The 13,673-nt window shown below is 40.4% G+C and overlaps 1 protein-coding gene across 3 annotated transcripts in view; it reads left to right on the top strand.

The window, feature by feature from the left end:
• LOC124776759 (vacuolar protein sorting-associated protein 11 homolog) overlaps positions 1-13,673 on the top strand; it is a 195,780-nt gene that overhangs the window by 69,376 nt on the left and 112,731 nt on the right. For all 3 annotated transcript variants that reach the window (XM_047251896.1, XM_047251895.1, XM_047251894.1), the window contains exon 5: positions 11,870-12,036. In XM_047251896.1, the coding sequence (XP_047107852.1) occupies positions 11,870-12,036 (167 nt within the window). The remainder of the gene's footprint in view (positions 1-11,869; positions 12,037-13,673) is intronic.

Here is a 13,673-nt window from a genome sequence, read left to right as displayed (position 1 = left end):
ACTTCAGTTTATTGGGAGAATTTTAGGAAAGAGTGGTTCATCTGTAAAGGAGACTGCATTTAGGACACTAGTGTGACCTGTTCTTGAATGGGAATCCCTGGAGGGAAGGCGACATTCTTTTTGAGAAAGACTATTGAGAAAATATAGAGAAAAAACATTTGAAGCCAACTGCCACAGATTATACTGCTGCCAATACACATTGCTCTTAAGGACCATGAAGATAAGATACGAAAAATTAGGGCTCATACAGAGGCATATAGGCAGTCGTTTTTCCCTCACTCTGTTTGCAAGTGGAACAGAAAAGGAAATGACTAGTATTGGTCCAGGGTACCCTCTGCCACACACCGAATGATAGCTTGCAGAGTATCTGTATAGATGTAGTTGTAGATGTGAGTGAAGTGCAAAGACCAGAATTTTTATTTGTTTGCTATGTTTGCTGTGTAAATATAATTAAGAGCTTCATTCAGTTTGTGTACAGAGGAGACCATTGGTGTTTTTGAAACTATGCCGTATAGTGTCCGTTGTAAATGCATCGTAAAATCAAAAGTACATGAAAGACTCTATAATTTTAAACACTTGCTTCTTCTGTACAGCTTCCGTATTGGATGTGAGTTTTTTGGCTTTACTTTTGCTTTCCTCAGATGTACAACAACTTTTACTGTGTGCTTACATAACTTTGGTAAATAATTTCTTTTTTGGCTATGTTTTATAATCCTTATTTTCCAAGCTGCTGAAATTGTTACTTAATTTAATTTAGTGTATCGTCTGCCACCTTGTTCTTTAATAAATCCACACAATTGATCTTCCTGATTTCCTTCCTGTCGAGCCTGTCACTTTCTAGCTTGGTATTTGTTTTTACTCTGCATCATATGAGTCTCTGATGACTTGCAATTCAGAAATTTTTTAAAACTATTATATCCTATACAATTCCTTTAATGTTTAATAAAATTCTAACAATTTAATTCTTAGTTCAGTTTTGTCTTTTCTGAGTTCATTTTTTGTTTATCTTCTTGATTATTGTGTTAAGAATAAATTTATTAAATGATGACTAACTGAAACCCTCAGCTGCCGACAGGTGTTATATAATATAATTAAGAGCTTCATTCAGTTTGTGTGCAGAGGAGACCATACCTCGATGTGGACAACTGAAAATGTGTGCCCCGACCAGGACTCGAACCCGGGATCTCCTGCTTACATGGCAGACGCTCTATCTATCTGAGCCACCGAGGACACAGATGAATAGCGTGACTGCAGGGACTTATCCCTTGCACACTTCCCGTGAGACTCACATTCCCAACTGTCCACAATTCTACATATGTAATGTACCTTGTAGACTCTTACGGGAATCGCCAAAGCGTGCGCGAGTAATGAGTGAATGGGCAAATGTCTACAAGGTACATTACATATGTAGAATTGTGGACAGTTGGGAATGTGAGTCTCACGGAAACGTGCAAGGGATAAGTCCCTGCAGTCGCACTATTCATCTGTGTCCCCGGTGGCTCAGATAGATAGAGCGTCTGCCATGTAAGCAGGAGATCCCGGGTTTGAGTCCCGGTCGGGGCACACATTTTCAGCTGTCCACATTGAGGTATATCAACACCACCTGTCGGCAGCTGAGGGTTTCAGTTAGTCATCATTTATTCCAGGAAAAGCTGCACGGTCATCAGCAGTATTATCTTCTTTCGAGAACAGTTACTGTCTTCATATATATAATAAATTTATTGTTCATCTCTGCAAATTATATTAATGTATTGCCTCTTTATCATATCTAGAGTCTTTCTACTTAAGAATCATTCTTTAGTTTTCTTTTATTTTTACATTATAAACCCTAGTTATCATCTTCTAGTGGAGTTTTCTGTCATTTATCAGAGTCGGTGTGTCTTAATAGCGATTGTCTACAACCTCTTTGGGGTGTGAGCATGTTAGTAGATAGGTCTCAATGTTTCCCTGTTTGTTGTATATGTGTCAACTATGCCATGGCTGTGTTTGTCATCACGTCTGCCATAATGACCAACTGCCACTGATATAACCTGCCAGTCCTCTATTGTAGGCAAGGTTATATATTGATAAATGGAAGTGTTTATTAATGACTGCACTGGTGTATTGTCAGGGACAACGAAAGATACAAACTATCTAGTTACTGTAACTACATTTATTAGAACCCTCAAATGGGATGTAGAACTCTGATATAACGGAATATAAATACCTCTTCCTTCAAAAGTTAACTTCCAATAATGAAGTCTTCCACCTGATGTATATACAAGTCTAAGAGTTCATCTTAGAAGTCTATATTTACCAACTTATCTTCCGAGATGACTTCCTTCAGGACCACTGTACTGGCAGCAATACTGCCCATTGACTTCTGTAGACAGTATCTGATTCTCTTACTAGCTTGAACTCCTAAAGTTGACTAATTGTGTCCCAGTGAAACTGGTTATTTTGTTACACAGATGAGTACACTTAGACTGCATGATTGGCTGCCGGTCAGGTTGATGAGCTGCTTGCTCATTAGGTCTCCTCATAATGTGATGTCTTCCGGTTGCTGATTGGCATCTGCGGAAGGCATGGAAAAGTAGTTTCAACGACCATAGTGTCCTCTTGAGGCGGCCTTGCCTGTCAGCCTTCCCAAATTGCTGCTCCTGCAACCGGTAACACTTGGCTGTGCAGAGGATGTCGTCCGATGGGTGCCGAAGGACATAATACTATGAAATTAACCGTAAACAATTGATCTAAAACATTATGTCCCTGCTCAGAACAAGATGGAACACTGCTTCATGCGAGAATGTAAATAAGCGGAGCAGAGGTGGGAAATCACTCTAGCAGTGTTGTGGGCTGCAAATGGAGAAATACACTGGTCTAAGCAACTTTGACAAAGGGCAAATTGTCATGACCCAGCACCTGAGAACAAGTGTCTCAGAAATTGCAGTTGCAGAAATGGCATGCTACTGTTGTGAGCATCTATAAAAAATGGCTGAAGGATGGTGAAACAGAATAGACAACAAGGTGCTGGACATACATTCTTCATTGATTTTGGAGGCTTGCCCACTCTGTAAAACAGGATAGTTGGTGATCTGAGGCATACCTGACAACAGGTGCAGGCAACTGTTGGAGCCACATGTGTTTTGGACCACACTGTTCAGTGCACATTGTTGAACATGCAGGTTTGCAACAGACAAGCCCTATATGTACCTGGGGGGGGGGGGGGGGGGCAGTGACACTGCCAGTAATGATTGCAGTGGGCCTAGGGTCATTGAGATTGGACTGTGTATCAACTGAAACATATTTCCTGGCCAGATGAATCACATTCCTGTTTAGAGAAGTTTGATGGTAGTGTCCAGTTATGACATCATCCATCTGAAGGACTGCTGAAAACGAGCACAGCACTGTGGTCGCAGGCCTATGAGGGCATTATTATGCTATGGAGTACATTCACTTGGGCTTCCTTGGAACCTGTAATAGTAATCTATGGCACCATTGCGGCTGTCAACTACACAAATATTTCAGGCCACCAGCACCACTTCATGTTTCACATCTTCCCTAATGGTGATTGCAACTTCTAGCAGGATTATAAGTATCCATGTCATAAGGCCAGAATCATGCTACAGTAATTTGAAGAGCATGATAGTGAATGTACTTTGATATCTGGAACAACAAATTTGCCTATCTGAATTCGATGTAGCGTATCTGTGACACCATCAGGCACTAACTTCATTCTGACAAACCACTGGCCCATAATTTATGGAAATTGCATGACCTGTGACATCTGGTGCCAATCCCTCCAGAAACCTACCAAGGATTTGTTGGATCCATACCACACAAAATTCTTGCTGTATTGTGTACCAAAGGTAGACCAATATGCAATTAAGCAGCTTGTCATAATAATTTGCTCATCAATGCATGCCAATTATGTTTGGCCTTTAGGCTGTAGTCACACGTCTCATAAAGCTACTATGTTCCATTATATGTATATTTAACTCCTATTCCAATTGAAATATCCTGTCTTTGGATCCTAAAGTTATGCAATTTTTTGTTCTCAAAGAAATGGTTGTAGAAGCAGTTATGTTTCTAGGATATTTGTTTCGTCTGTTTCATCAAATTTTGCATAGAAAAAATGTAACTGGATGATCTGCATAGCCTGAAGCCATTGCTTGAATTACCTCAGTCCATTATTCCCAATCTTATTTCACTCAGATCAGAATAGTGATGTCCCTGGAGTGTGCACATCCCAGTAAGGCTTCTTACAGTCCCACCTGCAGTACACTGACTTGCCAGAGACCTAAGAGTTTGACAGTGCATATGAACCGTGTTGAACTTTTGCAGACCTATACTCAGCATCCAATCATGCAGTCTAAGTGTACTCATCTGTGTAACAAAATAACCAGCTTCACTGGGACACAATTAGTCAACTGTAGGAGTTCAAGCTAGTAAGAGAATCAGATACTGTCTACAGAAGTCAATGGGCAGTATTGCTGCCAGTACAGTGGTCCTGAAGGAAGTCATCTCGGAAGATAAGTTGGTAAATACAGACTTCTAAGATGAACTCTTAGACTTGTATATACGTCAGGTGGCAGACTTAGTTATTGGAAGTTAACTTTTGCAGGAAGAGCTATTCATATTCCGTTATATCAGAGTTCTACATCCCATTTGAGGGTTCTAATAATTGTAGTTACAGTAACTAGATAGTTTGTATGTTTAGTTGTCTCTGACAAAAAAACTGCTGCAGTCATTAATAAACACTCCCATTTATCAATATATAACCTTGCCTACAATAGAGGACTGGCAGGTTATATCAGTGGCAGTTGGTCATTATGGCAGACGTGTCGACAAACGCAGCCATGGCATAGTTGACTCATATACAACACATAGGAAACATTGAGACCTATCTACTAACATGATCACATCCCAAAGAAATGGTACACAATCCCTAGTAAGATACTTTTGCAATTGTAGATGGCTGTAGAGGCAGCATAGCTTAGTATTTCTGCATGGGACTTCCAATGGCTTGTTGAGTCCACGACTTTTGTCACTTCAGTGTAAAGCTACCTCAAGATTGTCACCTTATGGTTATGGTTTAAATGTGTGGATTTGACACTTAGATGCACCCTGATTTTTTTCCTTTATTGACACTAAGGTGTAATTAAGGCCCTTCCTACAAGCACTTAGGTGCAGTCAACTTTTGCCCATGTATGACATTTTTAATGACCAAATAACTTCTCTGCATGACTGTAATTGAAGAAGTGAGGTTTTAGGAAAACCATGACTACTGTTGGTATAAAGAAAGAAATACTGTCTGGATCACTTACAAGATATATTATTTTGATGGTCTTTATGGTCTAATAAATTGACTAACTTCAGATTTATAACATTTTATTTTCCAAAAACTTGTGTAACCTAGCTTTACAATTCCAAATACTGTGTTTATCATCTCACTGTTTTTACTGTATCTCATGACAGTTTTACAACTATTGCATCACAACTTGTGACCCAAAATTTACTAATTTCTAACAAAATTGGAGTATTATAGTTCACAGAAATCTATGTTAACTGCAATTTCTTCCTACCTGAACAACGAAATAGACATTACCCCTTAGTAAAAATTGGTATGGATATTCCATAGGGCTCTGTACTTCGGTCCTTATTTTTCATTGTGTCTGTAAATGACCTACCCCATTGTGTATCACAGTCTGTAATCTGTTATGCTGATGGTACAACTTTACTCCACATCATGACATTCCAACTCTCGATAAGATTACGCAAGAAACTGTTGACATTGTCTTAAATTGGTCTGCAGCCAATAAACTTGTTTGCAATCCAGACAAAACCCAAAAGCATATGTTAGGACTGCCTAAGAACTTAGAAAATAAATGTGTCAGAGCCTTAGCAATACATATCGACACCAAGCTCAGTTAGGAGAGCCACATCAACCAAGTCTGTAAAAAGATTTCGTGAGTGTCCTACCTCATTTGGAAACTATGAGATATGGTCAGTAATAAGTATCTCCATATGACATATTCACCCTCTTTGTCACATATCTCATATGGCCTACTCATATGGGGACATTCTCCTCATATGAGTGACATTAAGAAAAATGTTAACTGTATAATATGCAGGGATGTTTCTATAGAACACTGTCACCTTTCTCTCTCTCTCTCTCTCTCTCTCTCTCTCTCTCTCTCTCTCTCTCTCTCTCTCTTTTTTTTTTTACCTGGGTTAGGACACTAACAGCTGTGAATCTTTATATTGTGAGTCTGCGCTCTGTGTCAAGAACAGTATTAGAGAATATTTTATCAGGAAACAATTCACAACCATGACACTAGAAATGAGACAAACATTTAAATTCAAAGGCACAGGCTACCAGTGACAGGACACTCCCATAAAGTGAATGTCCTCAAAATCTTTAGTGAGTTTCCTCTTGCTATTTGATCCTTGCCATTTAAAAAATTCAAAACAACTATAATATAAAACAGTTCTATGATACGGACAATGTTGATACTAATATTTAAGATTTAGCTGTGTATAAGATACATAATTTGTATGAGCACATGTGAAATGAATATTAATTTTAATGCTTTGATTGCAAATGTAACTTCCTATCACTGAGAAAAACTATTCATTGTATGTGGTCAGTGGGAAATTAAGTCTCTGAATCTGAATTTACATATGTGGCATGCAGCTTTTCTGTTAGTGAAATCACAGTTCTGGAACCATCAATATATTCCTTAAGTTTTCCTTCAAGTGCATGTAGGAAATACCATGAAATTTACCACTATGTCAATCTCCATTAAAGGCCTTAATTATAACTGTCTATACATTTCAGTTTGAATACCTGGACATTAGTAAATAAATTAGTTGCATGTCTTATTAGCCACCCCTTCTGTGACTTAACTGGTTGTCTAGAGGTTAAAACTCCTTGTCAGTTGTATGATGGATATCAGTGTCCATAGTAAATAGGTCTCTGTTGGGTACATGAAAAATATAACACACTGAAACGTGGTCTATCTGAAACACTCTCTTGAATTGTTAAGTTACAGCCATGGGCTCTCTTCCATCTAGCTATGTTTAAAGTTAAAGTACATGAAATTGAGATTTACCAAAGTACCCATACAAACTTTAAACAGCTCTAGTGGATAAACATAAATTAATTAGTGGATTGTTATGACCACCCCTCCCCCCCCACCCCTTTCACACACACACACACACACACACACACACACACACACACACACACACACACACTCTTCAAAATTTTGTGTAGCACAATTAAATCATAGCATATTATTTGTAGTCATGGTCATTTTCTTAAATAGCCTCTCGTAGCTACTTCACTCTGTCCTTTTGTACCCAAATTCATTCCACATTGTGAAAGGATGTGCATTGTAATGGAAATGACAGAATGCTATTAATTAATTGACTGTACTTTGGGACATCAGATAACAAATCTTAATTAAACTGTTAACTGAAATATTTAATTGATTTTGATTTGAAGATCATTGTTTGATCAATAGCTCTTGTGTTCTACAAAAAGTATACTCAACATTGCTTAATACAGCTATAATTTATCACATTATTGTACAATCCTGGTTTGATTCATTGTCATGATACAAAAATTCATTTTTAAACTATCAAAAGCTGTTTGTTGTTGATAGCTGGATATTGTTTGAGTGAGTACATCAATCGAATGAGTGGAATCCCATCAGTACATGAAATATACTAGGTTTTCTTATGCTTCTTTGGTTAATTGTCAAGAGTAAAACATCTGTAATAATTTTTGTGTGTGAGAGAGAAGGCAGTTGCATTATCATCATTCACCTTCCTGAAGTGTGTTTTTATTATGAAATGTGAGAAAAATACTTTGTAAAATTAAAAAGGGATATGCTAATTTGAGATATTTATAAATTGTATTGCATTTTCCTAAATAAAAGCATTCAGATCTAATGAAGTTTATCATTTGGCCACGAAAACTGCAACATCATGAAGGCAACATGCAACAAAAATCTGATTGACATATGGTAAGTTTACTACATGCTTGATTATGCAAGTAAAGATCATTTCATTGCAGCTGCACAAAGTGGGGGGGGGGGGGGGGGTGGTAATGTAAAATACATTGTGCATATGCACAGAAGGTTTCTCATACAAAAATCACATTTGAATGTTGTAACAAAAAAAATCAGGTTTTGAAAATATGATGTAATTGGAGAGATAAAAAATCTACTCATTAAGCAGCAGTAGGAGAACTCACATATAAAAGATATTAAAGTTTGCCATTGGCTCCTTCTTCTGGCAGAAGGGTTGTGGAAAAGGAAGAGGGGTAAAGAAAGAGGACTAATGAGGTTTAGGAAAAGGGGTAGAGTTCAGAAAAGGTGCCCAGAACCCTGGGTCAGGGGAGACTTATCAAACGGAATGAGAAGGAAAGACTGATTGTTGGTGACTGTACCAGACAAGATTTGAAAACCTGAGAACTTAAAGGTGGATGACAGGTACTTTTCATGTACTTCAACTTTAAACATAGCTAGATGGAAGAGAGGCCATGGCTGTAACTTAACAGCTCAAGAGAGTGTTGCAGGTAGACCACGTTTCAGTGTGTTATATTTTTCATGTACCCAACAGAGACCTATTTACTATGGACGCTGATACCAATCATACAACTGACAAGGAGTTTCAACCTCTAGACAACCAGTTAAGTCACAGAAGGGGTGGCTGATAAGACATGCAGCTAATTTATTTACTAATGTCCAGGTATTCAAGCTGAAATGTATAGACAGTTATAATTAAGGCCAGGTGGATGGCGCGAACCAAGGATGTTGTAGTCCCGGTTCCCACCTGCAGAGTTGTAGGAAATTGGTGTCTCGGGAAAGAATCCAGATGGCACATGTGGTGAAACATGCATTGTGGTCACATCCATCATGTTGTAATGCATTCTCTGACAGGTTATTGTAAGTTGCCAGTAACATCCTCTGCCTATGCCCGTTCATCCTTACTGATAACTTGGTGGTGGTCATGCCATTGTAAAAGCAACTGTGTTACACGACATGTGGTATATGACATGTCATTTCACAGGTGGCTCTACCTTTGATAGTGTATGTTTCGCCAATTACAGGGCTGGTATAGGTGGTGGTAGGATGGTGCATGGGGCCAGTTCCGGGGCTAAGAGCCAAAGGGTAGGGTGATGGGAGCAGAAGGAGCATAGGGTCTGAAAAGATATTGAGATTGGGAGGGTGACAAAAAGCTACTCTAGGTGTCGCGGGAAAAATGTCAGCCAGAATGGACATCATTTCAGGGCACGATTTTAGGAAGTCGTAGCCTTGTCAAAGTAGCTGATTAATACATTCAAGACCAGTAAAATAATGAGTGAAAAGTGGTGTACTCAATTATATCCATTGAAGGCTGAGGTGAGAATGGTGGTGTCTCGTAAAGAGTCTGCAATGAAAAAGTATGTTTGCCTTGAATCCCAAGGCTTTAAGGGAAGGAACATTTGACATGGAAAGGATGGAAACTGTCAAAATGTAAGTACTGTTGTTTATTAGCAGGTTTAATGTGAAGTGTGCAGCTAAACCTTAGTGAGGATGAGGTCAATGTCAAGGAAAGGGGCGTGGTTTTCAGAATAGGACACTGTGAAATTTAATAGGGAGAATGTATTTAAAGATACCAAGCATTGTAACTGGTCAGCCTCATCTTCAGTCCATATATGGAAAAGATGTCATCAACGTTTTGATACCAAACAAGCAGCTGAATGAAAGCCCGTTTCAAGTGGCCCATGAAATGGTAAACATACGAAGAAGCCATCCTGTTTCCCATGGCTGTGCCACTGATCTGTTTGTATGTCTGCCACTGGCTCCGAAAACTTGCAAAATTTTAATGCCTCTTATATGTGTATTCCCCTGCTGCTGCTTGGTGAGTAGAGTTCTTACATTTGAATATTGGTTATCACTGAGAAGATCATGTTATCGCTTGTGTAAGAATAACAAACATTTATTAGCATACGGCTGAATTCGTCAGGGACACACTCGTGACCTTTCAAGATGGTAGTTTATCATTCTGCAATATTTCTGCTTGTGTTGGTCACCTTCCCATGACTGTCATGTGAACATGGAAGCCATGGGTTCATGAGGGCCATAATCAGTGCCATGCAGGATCTCAACCACCCCACATGACAGTGCACTAGAGGACACACACATTGCTTGCTCTGCCATACAGGATCAAACAGCCTCGTCTCATACCTTGAGTCTGAAAATGGTCCTGTTTGCAATGAGACAAACATTCACACAGATAGTGCAGTGGAGTCTGAAGCACCGTGAACTGTCAGCATGCCAACCATTGTTGCGGCTTCCATTGACATGGCAGCACAGAGTAACGCCAACAGTAGTACACCCAATAACAACTCTGGTTACAGGAATTACACGTCTTTGTCTTTTCAGATGAGTCCTGGTTCTCCTTACAGTATCATGATACATGTCACCATGTATGTAGGCTCCAAGGAGAAGAAACATTTCCAGATTGCATTTGTCGTCTTTGTCATATGGACTCAGCACCTGGATGTGGGGTGCCATTGAGTTCCCATAACTGGGCCTGCAGGAATTATGTTTCTGTTATGTTAAGGCTGGTAGCTGTGCCATATCTTGAAAGTCTCCTATGGCTGTGCCTGTGCCGCCCTGACTTTCCTTGATGTAACGGGTGTTCGACTCTTGTCTCGACCAACACATTCTCCAGATCTCTCACCCATTGAAAACATGAGTTTGCTGAGAAACAAGTGCACCACCACGCTTCAGCCACTACAATTAACAAGCTTTGGCATAGAGTTGAAGCAGTGTGGAATGACACACCGATCTTTTTGTCATCCAAGCTAAGTTTAACTCATTGCCCATTGGGGTTAGAGCCTTTGTCGCTGCTACAGGTGGCAGTTTTGAGCAATGAATTTTCTTGCTTCTATCCCCCAAATCACCTACATATTTAATCATGTGTTCTTCATAGTAAAATGTGTATGAGGTCTACCCAAAATATCCAAGAATTTCATTGTAAAAACCAGAAAACTATACTTGTATCCTAATGACCTCTGTCACCTTCTAAGTAGTCATCTGTGGCTTGTATGCAAGAATCCCAGCATTGTTATCATTTTTGGAAGCACTCCTTGAAGACTGGAGGATGAAGGACTTGTTGCAGTTCCACTTGGATGTCTTCAGTTGAGTCAAAACGTCACCCTTTCAACACGATTTTCGTCTTGAGGAACAGATGGAAGTCATACGGGCTATAGCTGGTGACTAGGGAGGTTGGAGACTGTTGTCCTATTATTTTTGACCAGGAATTCCTTCACAAGTGAAGTGTGTGCACATGTGTTGCCACGATACACCAATCAGTCTTGTTTTCTCCACAAATCTGGCCATTTGCATGGGAACCACTCAAATTTTCTTGTTTGACTCAGTGCACTCTCACCGAATGCCTCCGTCAGCATGTGGTGGGTTTCAGCTATAGTTTTCTTCAACTTGAAACAGAATTTGATGCAGATCTGTTGCTCATTCACGTTATCCATATCACAATTCGCAGAAGCATTGGAAGATGTCTTCTCACACACCATTGCAACTCGCAGCTGCAAGCACCAAAGATGATGCAACTTTTTGTCGCAGAAACTAAGATGTGTACCTCAAGATATCTAATGGCAGAAGGTTGTACTGTTATTGGTTCTACCAGTGCAATGAAATTCTCAGATTTTGTGTAGCACCTAATATGTACAATACATAGTATTTTGTTATTTACTATCCTTCCTGGTGTTGCAATTTTAATGGCCAGCAGTGTAAATGAGTGTATACAGTGAAAAAAATTCCTGTATGTGTTACTCAGGAACTAACAAGTCTCACTGTTTGCAAATTTTTTGCAGGTGACATAACAAGAGAGCGTACAAATAAAACAAAAGTACTGAAGGATGGAAATGCAACAGTAACAGGCTTGGCTTTTCGAACTACATCAAAATTAAGTCATCTGTTTGTTGTTACAACGAATTCCTTATTTTTGTACAATATCACTGTGAGGGATAAAGAACAGAAGGTAACTATAATTGTCTTCTACAATTTCGTACTTAATACTAGTAACTACATTAAAAAATTGTTCTGTGTGCGATCAGCTCTTTCTCCCATCCTTTGTTAGAATACTGCAGCATAGAATGGTATAATCCTTCTTTCATGGCAGAAAGAGCTGTTTACAGAAACTTGTATCTGGAACTAACTTTTAGAAAAGACAATGCTTCATTTTGTGTTTGTAGAAGACATCATAAATCTCTTCTGGGAACAAGAGAAAATGAACATTCTTTATCGTTTTATGTAAAGGTGGAAAGCACAGTATGGAAAATAATATGATACGAGAAGAGATGATTTAGCATCAAGTAGATGTGGATCGAAGGCACAAGGCTTTGGTAGCAGGAGAGGCAAAGTTGACAGACAGCAGTACTGTTTAGCTTGATTGGCTAGCAAAATTTTTTCATGGAGGTGGCCCTCAAGTGAGAATCTTGATTGATGGAATCCTTGTGTGATCGGCGTCTGGCACAGAAAAACTCACTCGGAGTGAACTTATCTGGTCTGGCTCATGTGCTGCCCTAAATACCTTTTGGTGCTAGGATACAGCCAGGTCTATTTTTGATCATGTCTCCTGCAGAAGAGACTAGGTCCATGTGGCCTGCAGCCTCCTGGTGGACACTTGTAGCATGGCCACCTGTCTTCTGCAGAACTGTCCTTGTGTGTTAGGCATCTTCGAAGCACTGATGTGATGCTGATTTCTGACACTGCAGGCGTTAAGACTTTGTACAGCCCCCACCCCTTCCAGAGGGGAGGAGATGGCGAAGCTCATCTCTACATCCCTTTAGTAGCCAGATTCTGTCCAGGCAGCCCGGGCAATTGGGGGACAATGTGCACATCCATTGGTGTCGACCCCCCTGCGGGTCCGGGTGTTAGAATAGGCCCACAGTATTCCTGCTTGTCGTAAGAGGCGACTAAAAGGAGTCTCACATATTTCAGCCTTTATGTGATGGTCCCCTGTAGGGTTTGACCTTCATTTTTCAAAATTTTCCCAAAGAGTGAGCCAATTGGGGAAGGGCACTTTACATGGTGCATAGTGTCCATCATGCGCTGAAACCTCTTGCATCCTTTGTAGACGTGGATCTGCACTTCCGCACATTCTCCAGCTGTTGGGTTCGGTCACCCTCCTGGGTGCATTTTCCTCCATCCTCTGTGCAGTATTGCTTTCTGTGCTGTCATTGATAATGGACTCCTTAGCTCGTTTGCACCTGATATCCAGTGTGGTAGCCAGTCTGTTGTGGTGGGGCTGCCATGCACCCTCTTGGTTGTAGCCCCCTGACCACACAGCGATCACTCTGCTGATGCCTGCACTGTTATCTAACCACATATGCCAAGGAGTAGATGCCCATCACCCTGGGGCATCAGGACTCCCGGCAATGGCCATCCTGTTGTTAGATGGCCTTTGCTGCGGCTGGCACCCATGGGGAGGGCCCCTGGACGGAGTGGGTGGCATCAGGGTGGATGACACGTCATGAAGCATAGTGCGTCATCTCTTGCTGGTGGTCAACCACCAGCAGTCTCCAAGCGATCAGGGTGTAACTTCAATGCTAAGAAATATGACCCCAAATCATTCCTCCCCCCCCCCCCCCCCCCCCCCTCTCTTTCGCCCTCCTG

The sequence above is a fragment of the Schistocerca piceifrons genome, chromosome 2 (assembly GCF_021461385.2).
Source record: "Schistocerca piceifrons isolate TAMUIC-IGC-003096 chromosome 2, iqSchPice1.1, whole genome shotgun sequence".
Taxonomy (NCBI): domain Eukaryota; kingdom Metazoa; phylum Arthropoda; class Insecta; order Orthoptera; family Acrididae; genus Schistocerca; species Schistocerca piceifrons.
Note: the sequence above shows the minus strand (reverse complement) of the source record. Positions and strands in the feature narration are given on the sequence as shown.